Raw genomic sequence first — 16,428 nt, 5'->3', positions numbered from 1 at the left:
AGGTCATTAGAAACCCATGTTCATTAGGAGTCATTGATTTAAACTTTCAAAATGAGTCCATTCAGAAAAGGAAAAAAAAGTTGAACTGTTTAACTAAATGGGAAAAGAAAAGGGAGAAAAGAGGGGAAGAAATAGATAACTAAATAAAAGAAAGAAAGATCCAAATCAAAGAACTTGAGAAAGGGAAAGCAAATGGGAATGGAGAAGGATAAAAAAAAATCTGGGGCAATAAACTGTTACCAAAGTAGTCAGCAAGTCAATAAACTTTATGTCAATCAATAAATATTTGTTTATTAAATGACTGCTATGCCAATCATACTCTCGAGGAGCTCACAATCTAATGGGAGAGGCATCATGCAAATAACTATGTACAAAAGCTGTATACAGAATAAATTGGAAATAAAAGTGAAGGCACTAGAATTAAGAGGAATCTTGAAAGGCATAGGAAGCCTGGGATTTTAGGTGGGATTTGAAAGAAGCCAGGGAAGTCAGTAAAGGGAATGAAGAGGGAGAGTATTCCAAACATGAGGGATAGCCAGTGAAAATGCCCAGAACCGGGAGATGGAGCACCTTGTCTGAAGAACAGCAAGATGGTCAGTGTAAGAGGACTGAAGAGTATGTAGTAGAGTATAAAATGTAAGAAGACTGTTGTGGGGTGGTAGAGAGGTGAGAGAAAAGGGAGGAAGTGAGGAAGACCAGGTTATACAGGACTTGGAATGCCAAACAGAGGATATTATATTTCATCCTGGTGGTGATAGGGAACCATTGTTATTGAATAGTGGAGTAACATGGTCAAACCTACACCTTAGAAAGTTCACTCTGATAGGTGAGTAGATGATGGACTGTAGTGAGGAGACACTTATGTCAAGTAGACCAACCAGGAGGCTATTGTAATGGTCCAGGCATGAGATGATAAGGAACTTATCAAAGGGGAAAAGAGGGCATATGCAAGAGATGTTACAAAAGTAAAATAGACAGGCAACAACTTAGATATGGTGGCAAAAGAGATTGAGGAGTTAGGTGACACCTGTGTGACTAGAAGGATTATGATATCCTTGACAGAAAAAAGGAAGTTTAGAAGTGATCAATTGGAGGGAAAGATAATGAGTTAAGTTTTGGATGTGTTGAGGTTAAGATGTCTATAGGACATCCAGATAGAGATATCTAATAAGCAGTTGAAGATGTGAGCCTGGAGGTCACAAGACAGTTTAGGGCTAGATAAGCAGATTTGGGCACCATCAACATAGAGATAATACTTAAACTCATAGGAGATGATGAGATCACAAAATGAAATAGTATAGAAAAAGAAGAAGGCCCAGTACAGACTTTTGTGAGGCACCCAATGGCTACCATGGTGAAGATGGATGAAGATTCAGTAATAGATATGAAGGAGTGACGAAGTAGGTAGCAGTATCATGAAAACCTGATGAACAGTGTCAAAGGCTGAAGAGAAGTCAAAAAGAATGAAGACTGAGAAAAGGCTGTTATATTTAGCAATTGAGAGATCATTAGTAACTTTAGAGAAAACAATTTAGGTTGAATAATGAGGTAGGAAGTCTGACTGTAGAGAAAAAAAGAAGACAGTAAGAAGAAAAGCATTGAAGACCCCTATTATAAAGGCCTTCTTATGGACTTTAGCCATTGAAGATAGAGACAAATGGGACAAGAGTTAGCATTGATGGATTGATCAAGTGAGGGTTGTTTTTTTTTTCAGAATGGGAGGACATCATCATCATCATCATCATCATAGCTAACATTTCTTGATTTTGTTGTTCAGTTGTTCAGTCATGTCTGACTCTTTGTGACCCCCATAGACAGCCCTTCTATCTTCCATTACCTCCTAAAGTCTGTCCAAGCTCATGTTTGTTGCTTCCATAACACCATTTCCCCAAACAAGTATAAGAAACAAAGGCATTTTTGTACTGTGTAAACTTAATTTGGCCTGTGAACATCCCCAAGAAAATCTAACCCCAGAACAATAAAAAGGGGAAAGAAAACTTATTTCATTTCCTTCAAACTCACTGCCTCATTTTCCATAGTGTGTAATGTGAATAATTGGCCTATAGGTAATTTTCTGGTGTAATGTGTATTCATTCTTTAGCACTTCATCCCTCAATACACAAAAGACCAGACTCAAAAAAATACTAGTACGAAAAAACTGGAATTCACTTGGAAGGCTGATAAAATCATACCAACTTATACCAACTCAAAAAACCTTGGCAACTACACAGATTAATGTAGGTTAAAGCAGATAACTTCTCATCAAAGAAGAGTATAGCTGGAAGGGTCCTTAAGGATCACATGGTTACAGAATTTTAAAAACAAGGAATTTGAGAACTGAAAGGGAACTCATCTAGTCCAACCTATATACAAAAGGAGTTCCCACTATAACATAACCAAAGTGTTCATCTAGCCTCCATGTGATAACTTCCAAGAAGGTAGACCATTACGCTACTGGACAATTCTAATTGTTAGGAAATTTTTCCTGATATTTGGCCTAAAATTGCCTCTTTGCCATTTCTATCCAGGGCTCTTGTTCTGTCCTCTGCAGCTAAAAAGAAGAAATCTTTCATATGACAGCCTTTTAAATATTTGAATACACCTATAATGCTTCCCTTGAGTTTTCTCTTTTCCTATTTTTTCTTCTCCACTCCATCCCCCTCATTTCATAAATGAGGAAACAGAGGCCCAGAGATGTTAAGTAGCTTGCCCAAAATTACACTTCTAGCTAATGCCATAACAAGGACTAAAATCCAGGACTCTTGAGCACTACTTCAGTGTTTTTTTGCCAGATACTTCTTCTATCATCTTAACAACTCTTGGAAGAAAAATATTATATTTGGTCAATTAGTTTTTCAAAGTAAAAGAAGATGTAATCATCCCCAAACTATCTATAAGAGAAGTAGTTGGAAATATTACATAGCCTCTTCCCTTTGCTCAGAGCCTGCAAAGAAATATTTCCAGTACAGGATTTAGCAACATACTCTTGGGGAAAAAAAGAATAAATCATTAATAAAAAAAAACCAAGTGAAAAGACTACTTTGCTATGAGTTAAAAGGTCATATTCTAGTCCCAGCTCTGTAACAAATGACTTTTGGAAGGGAAAAAAGGAAAAAAAAAAGAAATTTACATGATAACTTTATTACATATTTAAAAGGAATAGCAAGTTGGACATAAGAGATTCACAGTGTCATGTATAACCATCTTTTTATTATACTATCCTATGGAAATACTTGTTTTATTCCATGAATTAAAAATAAATAAATGTGGGAAAAATAAGACCAATGCAAAAATTTGTTTTGATTAACTATGCAGGTTTTTGTTTTTCTTGCTTTCTCATGATGAGGGAGGGGAGAAGAAAAGAGGAAGGAAGAGAATGCAATCTGAAAAATATGAAACAATTTAAAAAAGAAAATGACATCTAGAAGCACATAAAATGCTTTACAAATGTGTAGCACTATTAATTTTGTTCATATGCACATCAAGTAGCTCATTTTACTCTATAAGGTAGTTAGGAAATGAAAAGTTATTCACCTCATTTTGTTGGTTCAATTTAAAAATACATTGCCTTCAATTGCCCAAGATTCAGAATATTTTTTAATAATGTAACATGTATATTATGTGGCCAATGTCTTCACTCTAACTTGGTTTTGAGACTAAAACCATTCCTCACTGCTCTAATAGATGCTGAAGATACCATCTGAGAGGGAGGGAGATGGATGAGCAATTGTCATATCAAAGGAAGCAACATTACTGTAGCAACATCCATCTTATTTAAGCCTTCCAATGTTAGAGATTTCAAATTTCATGATATACTTTATGCTCATAACTGATGTGGTTGGAGAACTGGTACTGCATTTATAGCATCAGCAGAACAGAAAATGTGATATATTTTTTGCATATCAAAAAAGGAATGCCCTTTGATCCAGCAATACCACTACTAGGTCTGTATCCCAAAGAAATCAAAGGAAAATGACATATATACAAAAAATATTTATGGCATCTTTCTTTGTGGTGGCAAAGAATCAGAAACTGAAGAGATTCCCATTCTTGTTCTTGTTCCCAGAGAATGGAAATTGGAAGTCAAACATCCCTGGCACTCCAAAATAGGGTCTTGAACTTTCTGTAATTTTCATTTAAAATTTTGTTAGGAGGCTTGGAGCTATTAGTTAACCTATCTGTATCACTATATCTATCTATAGCACAGAATAAATGATGCAAGTTGTCAATGGATGAGTGATCAACTAATAGCTCTGCTAGTAACTGATTTATTTTTCTACAATACAGTTGCATAAAGCAAAGAAAAATATATTGCTTTATCTACTTTGTGCAAAGTATTGTGTTAAGTACTATAGATACAATGATGAATTAAGACATTAACATGTAACAGAAGACATAAACATCATTGATTTAGATATAAAAAAAACTTATAGGACAGCTAGTCCAGCTTCTACTTCTTATTTTTTTTAATAAAATATTTATCAAACAAGGAAAATCCACATTCTCTCCCTCTCCCATCTTCACCTCCAAAACCACTGAGAAAGAGAAACAAAACTCCTGTTAGAAAGATGTATACTGAAGCAAAACAAATACATTGGCCATGTCCAAATAAAATATGTCTCATTTTGCACTCTGAGTTCATCTCCTGTCTGTCAGGAGGTATGTCAGGAGAACTCTTCATCATGAAAATTCTGGAGTTGTGATGGTCATAAGTTAATCAGATTTCCAATCTTTTTTAAAGTTGATTTTCTTTATAATATAATTATTAATTGTACAAATTGTTCTCCTGGTTCTGCTCACTTCACTCAAAATTTTTTATAGTACTCCACGGTACCCTAGCACATCCATAGACCATTTTTTGTTCAACTATTCCCCAATTAATGAGCACCACTCAGTTTCCAATTCTTTGGCACCATAAAAAGAGCTAAAATAAATATTTTTGTAAAAACAGCATTTTCTTCTTTCTTTGATCTCTTTGGAATATAGACCTAGTAGTCAATTCTCTTATCTTAAAGATGAGGAAATCAAAGCTCAGAGAAAGATATCAAATTTATCTCAAAAACCTGGGAAAGTAGTGATACCATAGAAAAACTTGCAAGAAGCAGGCAAAGAAAATTCAGCTTATAAGACACGCTAACATGTATTAGAAATTGGGACTAACTGTATCAAGAATTCACATTTGATGACAGAAATGGTGGTTAAATTTTTGAAGCTCATTGCTGAAGGATCCCTCTCCTGAAAATCTTTACAAATATGGAAGGTAGCTTGTTGGTGGAGTTGTGAACTGATTCAACCATTCTGGAGAGCAATTTGGAACTGTGCCCAAAGGGCTATAAAACTGTGCATGCCGTTTGATCCAGCAATACCACTGCTAGGTCTGTATCCCAAAGAAACCAAAGGAAAATGACATATATACAAAAAATGTTTATGGCAGCTTTCTTTGTGGTAGCAAAGAATCAGAAATTGAAGAGACACCCATCAACTGGGGAATGGCTGAAAAAGTTGTGGTATATGATTGTAATGGAATTATTATTGTGCTATATAAGAAATGATGAGCAAGTTGATTTTAGAAAAACTTGGAAAGACTTACATGAACTGATGCAAAGTGAAATGAGCAGAACCAAAAGAACATTGTACACATAACAACAATATTATAAAATGATCAACTGTGAATGACTTAGCTATTCTCAGCAACACAATGATCCAAGACAATCCCAAAGGACTCATGATGAAAAATACTAACCACATCCAGAGAAAGAACTGATAGAGTCTGAATACAGATCAAGCATACCATTTTCACTTTATTTTTTCATTCTTTTCTTTTGGTCTGTTTCTTCTTTTATAACATGACTAATATGGAAATATGGTTTACATGACTGCACATATATAATTTATATCAAATTGCTTGCTGTCTTAGGGAGGGGATAGGAGGGGAGGAAGGAAAAATTTTGGAACTCAAAATTTTTAAAAAGTGAATGTTAAAAATTGTTTTTACATGTAGTTGTAAAAAATAAAATATTATTTTTTTTAAAAAACAAGGCTAAGTACTAGTCTAGTTGAGATGTAATGAACACTTGAACTAACATGGTATCTGTATGAATAGAGAAAAGGAAATGCACACATGAGATTTTTGTGAAGGTAGAAGAAATGAAATTTGGCGACTGATTAGATATGTGGAGTGAATGAGAGTGCCTGATGATAACACTGAAGTTGAGAGTCTGGATGACTGGAAGGATGGTAGTGCCTTAGTCTGTAATAAGGAAGTTTAAGAGAGGGAAGGATTTGGGAGGAAAGATAATGAGTTCTGATTTGGACATGTTGAGCTTGAAATATCCACAGGTATGTCCAAATTGGTGATTTGAATAACAAGCTTAGAAAAAAGACTAGGATCCCATATATAGATCTGGGAATCATCTGCATAAAGAGGAAAATTGAAGCTTTATCAATACAAGAGTCAACAAAAGCTCCAAAGTCTTTTTCATATAGATTATTCTGTAGCCCTAGATCCCTAATCCCATCCCATACTTGTGAAAATGACTATTCTTGAATCCAAGTGTAGGACTTTAGATTTATTCCTTTTAAGATAAAACTTTTCTTTTTTGATCCAAGTCACTGTTCTGGGCAGATTTTTGTTCTTTAATCTGGCACGAAACAAGTTAGCTATCCTCTTAATCTTCTTATAACCTCCAGCTTTGAGAAGCATGACAGATAAGAGTTAATTCAAGTCATTAATAAAAATATACCATAAACAGCGGTACTTCATTAGGGAGCCTCCTCTAAGATAACATTATGGTCCTCTATACCTCATTCTGAAAACATCCACCTATATATCACCATCCAGAGTAATTCCTTTTTTTTTCCTTGAGAAACACTTTGTCAAATTGTGAGAGATACTTTGTCAAAGACATTGATTTGTGCGTCCCTGCAGGGTGAAGCATAGTGCATAGAGAACTGGTCATGGAATCATGGCTTCACTGCCCCATCCTTGACAGACACCAGCTATGTGACCCTGGGCAAATCACTTTACTTCTCAGTGTTCTAAGCAACTCTCTAAGAATATAAGTTGTAGAGAAAGTGGTTACCTGAACAGATGGAAAATTTTTCCTCACCTGTGAATTCCCTATAGTAATGAAATGAGTGGTTTTACCACTTTACCTAGCCTATTCCTACACCATTCTATACTCTGTAAATCTAGCAAATAACCCTTCCAAAAAAGGAAACAGAAACAACTTTGGAGGTCATCTAGTGCAGAGGTATCAAACACCTGTGGGCTACATTCCTGAGTACTGCCTGAACCAGATTAAAATGTAATTGGGAAATATTTAACAAAATAAATTAAAATGTAATAGAATGTTTATGTCAGTATGTGATTTTTCTAGGTCAATATGCTACCCACAGAGAGGTTTAGCTGACCTCTTTCTATCTGAGTTTGATACCACTGATCTAGTACAATCATACTGGTTCAGAATGATCACTGTTTATTAATGCAGATAATGATTACGATTTGTCATAGTGAAAAGAATCCTGTAATAAATATAGTGAGGGGAGTACTGGAATGCCACACTCTAGGAGATGCTAAACACAAAATGGTTGAAACAGGCAAACATTATTTCCTTGATCTGTGGGTAAGTTTAAACACGGATATCATCAATAGTCATCATTCCAATTTAAATAAATTCAACAAGCATACCAGGCACTGTGTAAGACAACGGATATACAAAGACAAAAAATAAAAGTTCCTTACCTCAATGGGAATATATTTTACTAGGCAAAACAGTATGTACACATACTAAAGTAAATGGAAAATACATACAAAATTAATACAAAGTATTTGCAGGATTGAGGAAACATTAACAGTGGGTGAATCAGAAGACGCCAAATGTAAGAGGTGATACTTGAAGATAACTAGGGATTCCACTAGGCAAAGGTGAGGAGAGAAAGCATTTTATTCCTATGGAGGACAACCTCTGTAAAAGCAGAAAGCTGGAAACAGTAGTGTTGTGTATAGGGAAAAGCAAATAAGTCAGTTTGGCTGGAACCTCCAACAGAATGAATCAGAGGGAATAAAGATAAGGGTGAGCTAGATTCAGGAGGGCTTTAAATGTCAAATAAAGGAAATAGTCTTTTACCTTACAGGTAAAAAGAAACCATTGGAGCTTCTTGAGTAGTTATGGTCACCACAGACTACTTCATGACCCTGAGAATCAATATGAGTTTTTTTAAAGCCTTAATCAGTGAATAGGTATTGCCGCAGTCAAATTGAGACTTGTTAAAGACCTTAGCTTGAAAAGGCCAAGATTTCTCACTGCATCCTGGGCCATCTCCAGTTGTATTGATCTATATCTGGCCATTGGACCCAGATGGCTCTGGAGGTAAAAATGAGGCTGGTGACTTTGCACAGCCCTCTCTCACTTAAATCCAATTCACTTGCATGTAATGGCATTACCTCTCCTGATGTCATTATGCTCTTTGAGAATGAAGGACAAATAACAGCAACATTTAAAACAACAAAAATCACAAAATACTACAAAGACATTGTTATATGTTGATAACATATTATGCACATTCCTGTTTTCAAACAAAACTCCATAAATGATAAGAATAGTTTTCCTTAATATGATAAGTTGTATCTAAAATAAAAGTCTAAAATTGCATATAATGTAGACAAACTAGAGGCCTTTCCAAAGAGGTCAAGAGTAAGTCTGATGTTTTATTATCATTACTACTATTTCATATAGTGCTAGATCATTATTACGATATTGCTGGCACTATGTACAATGTGTGAATTCATTTGCTTGACTATTCTTTTTTTTTCTTTCTCCATTTTTATATAGGAAGGTTGAGGGAGAGAGGGGCACACAATAGCCATATCAAAAATAAAAGGGCCATTGAAACATTTTTATTGCACAGAAGAGAACAAAAGAAGTTCTAAAAGAAGCACAGACATAGGAAAGTTTCAAAAATAATATACAAAATTTATTATATCCCTTTAAAAAGCAAGCAGTGTAAAAATGGAAACTCACAGTTTCACAAAGAATCCTCTTTTTTGTTCTTTTCTGTTTAAGGAAATGCTATTCATGTTTAAGCTGAAAATCTCCCTCCTTTTTTTTTCAATTTAAAGAGGGAACGAATGATGTCATGTTGGCTGATTTTTTTTTCATGGAAAGCACACCAGAGGGGTCACTGGAGCTATAGTTGTGGGTAATAGTCTAGAATTTACCTACTCTAGAGTAAGTCCTAGTATTCTGGGAGTGAGTTATAACAGTGTAGCTGCTCCCACTGGCAAAATTATCTGACAAACCAGAATAAATATAGTTAGGTTGCATGAGCTAGCCTTGAGAGAGAGAATGATAGTAGAATTGAAGATTGAATGCTCACACTCATGGCCATGCCTGTGCTACATGTATATTATTTACAAAATAATTAATAGGAAGAAAGGGCTACACAACAATTTTTTTTTACTCATGAGGTATGTGATCAAAAAAGTTTGGAGATTATTCACCTAATCAGTTATTAAGATCTCTGTTAGGAAACTCTTTGTACCTAACTGAAAAATTCTTATATTTCATTGCATGTTTGCATACATGCATGGGTGTACGTGCACGCAAGCACACACACACACACTCACACTCACACACTCTCTGTCTCACACACAGACACACACATACACAGAGTAACCAAAGGCAAATGTCCACAACAGATACCTTAGTTTACCTTGTCTGCCCATTCTAATATTTGCTTTGCCATGAGCACTACGTCCTCTCTATCCAATCTGTTAGTCAAATCTTTATCTCAGCTAAACCCTTGAGAAGCAATGAAACTGTACAGTTGGTGTTTCCAAGGAATTAGACAAAGAAAGTTCAGGTTTGTAAGGCAAAAACTATCTTAACTTAAGAGTATTAAGTGATCTTATACTTTTTTAAGTGTTATTCTTAAGAGTATTAAGTGATCTTCTACTTTTTGAAGTGTTATTCTTCAGCCAAACATTACTTTCAACATTATATCACTCAAAATTTATCTCCAAAGAATTTTAAAGCATCTGAAGACAGAGAAGCTTATCCCATCATAGGATTCTAGATGGAGAACTGAAAAGGACTTAGAGGTCATCAAATCCAACCCCCTCATTTTATAGATGAAGAAACTGATACACAGTTATTAGCTAAGATTCATACAGCTAGTAAGAATCTGAGCAAGATATGAACTCAGGTATTCTTGATTCCAACTCTAGCTCTCTTATCTACTGTTTCAGAATGAATTAAACTAATACAAATATGTTTAATACATAAAGCTTTTGATTGATCACCTAAGCGAGGCACACTAAACCAAAAGGAATCCAAATCAATCTCATTTCAACATGTTTATTTCCTAAAGAAATCATTCATATTTAATTCTAACTTTTTATAGTCTCAATTGACACAGCTGTAGCAGAGGCATGTTGAGATAAGGCTTTTCTTTTATCCCCAATCAGTCAGTACCCCTAATATAGCGTAGTTAATTAGCATAGTACTTATTGGTAGTTGTGGACAATTCTAAATCAATGATATTACTCACAATTGGTTACTTTTGAGGCCATTTTAATAAGATTTATCAGACTCTCCCTGAATTGATCTAAAACCGATCTAAACAACTTCAGTTAGCCACAGATTTAAATACGTTAAGAGTTAAGTATTAATTTTTACCTGCCATTAAGTAAAAATTTTAATGTTAAAATAACAAGTCCCTCCATAATATGGTCATGCTAAAGGTGACAAAATGGGGATAAGAATATTAACACTCTATACCTTACAAGGCTGTTGTGAATAAAATACTTTGCAAACCCTAGAGTGGTTTATAAGTATTAGTTTTTATTGCTACTGTTATTATACATAAGAGATGCTTTTAAAAGGCATGGAAAATAAATGTTTTTACATACTTTAAACATCAGTGGAGGGAGATTCCATGGTAGAAATTTCCTATACCAGTAAAATCATTAATCCAAACAACAATAATAATTACAGTAACTGATATTTATATGACATTCTGAAGTCTGTAAAATGCTTCACATACATTATCTCATTTGAATATTACAACAACCTTCTGAAGCTAATAGTACAGGGACTCTTTGTACACTTGTCCTCCCCCACTTTTTGGATTGTAATTTCTTGATCATAGAGCCTGTATCACAGCAACCTTTGTTCCTTGCACATATTAAGATGCTTACTAGATGTTTTTATGAGGGTTTTTTTGTCTTCCTTTGTATCTCTGGCACTTAGCACAATGTCTGGCACATAGTAAATGTCTAATAAATGACTATCGATTGATTGATTGTTGAATGAAAGCATGAACATTTGTAACAAATCATCAAGTAAATCTAGAATATAATCTACCAACTGCTACTTCACCATCAAAGAAGCAGATTTTAGAGATCATTATCCAATTGCCCCATTAGATAGATGAGGAAACTTTATTTCCCTTAAAAGATCACAAATTTAGAGCTACAGGGAATAAAAGAGGTCATCAAGTCCAAACCTCCCCTATACCCCATTTATAAAGATGAAAAAACTGAGGCACAGAGAGAGTTAGTGACTTGTATAGGGTCATATAGCTAATAGGTATCTGAGGCCAAATTTGATCCTCAGTCCTTCTGACTCCAAGGGGGCAGTTAGATAGCTCAAAAGATAGAGTGCTGGGCCTGGAGTCAGGAAAATCATCCGGCCTGAGACACTAGCTGTATGACCCTAGGCAAGACACTTAACCTCTGTTTGCCTTAAACCACTGGAGAAGTAAATGGCAAACCACTTCAGTATCTTTGCCCAGAAAACCCCATGGAAAATATTGGCATGCTGTGGTCCCTGGGGTCGTGAAAAGTCAGACGTAACTACACAACTGAACAACAACTTCCTGACTCCGGGTCCAATGAGCTATCTACTACAGCAAGCTACAATCTATCTCTTACCCCTTGCTGGTTTTGGACTTACTTTCTGAGGATTTCCAGGTGACTTTTAACAAGTAAACTCTTCATTCATCAACAGGAGGAATGGAAGCAGACTAAAAAGCATTTTTTTCTTCTTGCAAATCTCTTGAATGACTCAACAAAAACTTTAAACTCAAAGGGAAGGCTAGTATTGTGGAGGGAAGGAGTAATATCAATTGTTTCTAATACTATCAGAACCAATCAATGATAGTCAGTAATGACTAAAATTAGAATGACATGTAAGAAAGTGTAAATGAAAGATAAAAAAGAATTATATGAAGAAATCATTGTTTACATTGACTTCATGTGATGGTCATATTTAGTAGTAATGAAAAATAAAAAGATTACTGGTGACATAAATTAGGCAAATTAGGAAGTAGTTTATTTCCATAAGTATGGTAGAGACATCTAGGTATTACAGTGGATAGAGTACTCAACTTGGAGTTAGAAGACCTGGGTTCAAATCTAGCCTCTAATCCAATTGTGTCACCCTAGGTAAGTTAGTTAACTTCTGTCTGCCTCAGTTTCCTTATCTGAAAAATGAGGACAAAAATGCACCTATCTCCCAGGATTGTTATGATAAAATTAAATATTTGTAAAATGCTTTGATGTGATATATAAAATGCTTAATGTGATATATAAATGCTACCTACTGTTACTTTTTTTTTAATAAAATACATGTATTATAACATAGTTTGAACAAAATGTCTACTTGAAATGACTATTGACAAGAGAAATGCAAATTAAAGCAACTCTGAGGTACTACCTCAGACCTATCATATTGGCTAACATGATGGAAAAGAAAAATGACAAATGCTTGAGAGAGTGTGGAAAAATTGGGACACTAATGCACTGTTGGTGGAGTTGTGAACTGGTCCAATTATTCTGGAGAAAAATTTGGAATTATGCCCAAAGGGTTATAAAACTGTGTATATGCTTTTCCCAGAAATACCACCAATACATCAATATCCCAAAGAGATCAAATAAAAAAGGGAAAGGACCTACATGTACAAAAAGACTTAGAGCAACTCTTTTTATGGTGGTAAAGAACTAGAAATTGAAGAGATGTCCATCTGAGGAATGGCTGAACATATTGTGGTATATGATTGTGATTATAAGAAATAACAAGCAGGACTGTTTCATAAAAGCCTTGGGAGACTTATAAGAACTGATACAAAATGAAGTGAGCAAAACCAGAACATTGTACACAGTAACAGCAATATCATAATGACCCACAGTGATCTGATCAATACAATGATCAAACAATCCTGAAGGACTTGATGAAAAATGTTAACCACCTCCAGAGAGACAATTGATGAACTCTAAGTACAAATTGAAGCATAATTTTTTCACCTTCTTTTCTTTCTTCTTTTTTGCAAAATGGCTAACATGGAAATTTTTTTTCATGATTTCACATGTATAATTGACATAACATTACTTGTTATGGGATGGGAATGGGGCAGGAAGGAGAGAGAGAATGCAAAACAATGTTTTAAATGAAAGTTTATAATATTTATTTTTTAAAATAAAAATAAGAAATAGAAATAAAAGTCTAGAAAAGGTAGAAATATTCAGAACTCATTTTAAAATTCTCTTTGCAACTATCTACATCCATTTTGATTTCCACTGGTTGATTTGGTGGCTTTGGATCCTGAGATAAAGAATAAACAAATGTGAACTAAACCACTACTGTTTAGTTAGGCCACTGGCAACACTCAGAAATCTTAGGGATTTTTTAAAGATGAAGGGCAAAGTTTAAAATAATGGGAGGAAAAATATCAATGAACCTTATTTGAACCCACAAAAAAGTACACAAAACTTTACCAATTAGAGGCAGTTATAGCTGTCCTCTACTTTGTAAAACAATTAACTTCCTCCTACAGTTAAGTCATAATGGTGTTATATTGAACTTTATTATAGATAGGCAAATAGTTTAAGCTGAACAAAGCTAAAATTTTCACCTAAAGTTTAGAAAAAAAAGACAACTTCTTGGCTCATAATCATCCATCTGATATAGGATTTTTGTTAACACATACCTGAAGACAAAATTTCAAAGCATATTACAATTTTAAAACCTTTATATACTCACAATAAGACGTAACATCAAATAGTATAGTGAAGACCAGCCTTGGCATCTCGAAAATCTTTGTTCAAATCTTGCCTCCGTTTTCCCATGACATTCAAAATTCACAGAAGAGTTTCCTCACCCAGGAGTTACCTATACCAATGAAATCACAGGTCCATCCTCTATCCTTACCAATATTCATATTTTTCAATAATGTAACAAAGGTCCTTATTCTCATTCCCAGAACAGTAACTATTTATTCCCTACTGTAGCCACAACCACACAATCCTTCTGACTACATGAAAATTTCCTGAATATGATATGGTATATTTCAACTCAACAAGACCCAAAATAAACTCATATAGGACTCCTGTATTACATGTTTATAAGTTTGGTTCTAAAGAGTCACCTAACCAGTTCCTTGTTTATAAATTTGGTTCTAAAGAAACACCTAACCAGGTCAGATTGCCTGGGTAGCTTGGCTACCATTCACTACAGTAGCGGCCTTTTATAGACCTAAGGTAAAGAAAGGTTACAACAAGGTAGCAATAAAGAATTCAGACATGTCAGAAAAAATGCAGCAGGACACCATAGTGTGCTACTCAGGCCCTCTATATGCATGCATACATACAGTTCTCAGTGGTATTCAAAGGTTTACTTTCTTATCTGACCTTTTCTCAAGTCATAGTAGTTTTTGCAGCTACAATGGCTATTTTTTAAATTGAATTCATAGCTCAAAGATATTTTCTCCCAAGGATTTCCTTAAATAATTTTGTGGGTACTTTCAAAAAAATGACTACAGAGTATAATCTAATTATCCCCCAAGGCAGGCTGAGCAAACAGCATGGCTGGAAGTTGGAGTGAGGGAAGCACACAAATCTAATCTAGCAAAATCTTTTCCTTTTGGAACTTCATCCTATCCCTTGTAGAGCCCTTTTGGGGAGTTAGATACAATGGGGCCAGGTTCAAATGGGGCTCATCTCAAGCACCTAAAAAAGACAAAAGGGTCTAAAGGGTTTAATAAATTTATCTGATTCTGTAACAAAAAATTCCTTTCCAAGCCTATGGAAATAAGATGAAGAAAGCATCAGCATTGACTCCATTGGATCATACCCTCAGGAGTCATTGCTTCAGGAATTTATCTTTGAATTTTTCATGCAACTGAAGGGCACTAAAGATGGACCACAAAAATGCCCTGGCCTTTCCCACATGGCCCAGGTCCCTGAAGTCCACTTGAGACTCATATCAGTATAATCCTTTCAACTGTCCTAGCATTGAGGCTCTGCCTCAATCTCCAATTCTTTAACCGAGCCCAGCCCTTATTGTCTGCACCTGGCCCCACCCTAGAAAGCCACTCCTAGATTCCATCTGTACCCCTTCCACATGGCTCGGTCCCTGGCATTTGCCAGGGGCCCGCAGCCCTTCCAGGTCTTTCTTTGTTGCCTCCCAGTCACCCCAGACTACTTGGCCACTCCTAGATCACATCTAGATCTTCCCAGAGTCTTTCTGTATAAAAGGTCCATCTTGCCTCCATTAAAGGGCTCAGATTCCTTAAGAATCTGGCCCACTTGTCAATACAAGTGTCATAAATCCTCAGATTCCTTAACAGTCTGGTCCGGTTGTATTCTCATTACAAAAGTTCAGGTTCTTAAGTCTAGCCTGGTTGTCAATACAAGCATCAAAAACATGCAGATTCTTAAAATCTTGCTCACCTCAATCAATGTGTTGATAAACCTCATCTCTAACTGAAAGAAAGACTGAGTTAAATTCATTACAGACAGAACCCCCATCTTCTGCCCTTGAATTTTGAGGTTCTCAGTACCCCTAGACCTCAACAATCTTTTCAACTGTGGCTTCTCTAATATCTATGAACTTACAAGTCTTCCACCCACTATCTACTTTATTCTTAGGCTGTATCATTAACAAGTAGTAGAGGTAGGCTTGTTGTAAAGTCTATGAAGCAAGTTTCAGAAAAAAAGATAATAGGATATTTGCATTACATACTGCTGATTTTCTATAGAGAAATGACTTAAGTATCCCTCATCTCCAACCCATCTGTGAAGTTGTCAAAGTGATTTTCCTAAAATATAGCTTTGAATATGTCACTTATCTCCCACTCAATGAATTCCAGTGGCTCCCTATATGTCCAGGGTCAAAAATAAACTACTCTGTTTCGCTTTTAAACTACTTAGTTTTGGCCTTTTCATAATGAGTCCAAGTTACTTTTTCATACTTTAAACCACACTTGTTTTACTCTACAATACAGCCAAACTGGCCTTCCTGTTATCTCCTTCTCTCTCCCATCTTCATTCCTCTGCATTAGATGTCTCTTGTCACCTCTCTCATAAAATGTCTAGTTTCCTTCAAAACCCAAATCAAGTACCATATTTTTAATGAAATCAATGATTTA

The 16,428-nt window shown here is 35.3% G+C and overlaps 1 protein-coding gene across 2 annotated transcripts in view; it reads right to left on the bottom strand.

The window, feature by feature from the left end:
• ROR2 (receptor tyrosine kinase like orphan receptor 2) overlaps positions 1 to 16,428 on the bottom strand; it is a 299,703-nt gene that overhangs the window by 271,174 nt on the left and 12,101 nt on the right. Inside the window, exon 2 of one of the 2 annotated variants that reach the window (XM_027839701.1) lies at positions 14,043 to 14,171. The exons of the other annotated variant lie outside the window; for it this stretch is intronic. Coding sequence (XP_027695502.1) covers positions 14,043 to 14,088 — 46 coding nt within the window. The 5' untranslated portion in view covers positions 14,089 to 14,171. The remainder of the gene's footprint in view (positions 1 to 14,042; positions 14,172 to 16,428) is intronic. 2 annotated transcript variants of the gene reach the window in all.

Source organism: Vombatus ursinus, unplaced genomic scaffold (assembly GCF_900497805.2).
Source record: "Vombatus ursinus unplaced genomic scaffold, bare-nosed wombat genome assembly UNPS02014832.1, whole genome shotgun sequence".
Lineage (NCBI taxonomy): Eukaryota > Metazoa > Chordata > Mammalia > Diprotodontia > Vombatidae > Vombatus > Vombatus ursinus.
This window is presented reverse-complemented; position numbering and strand designations above follow the sequence as displayed.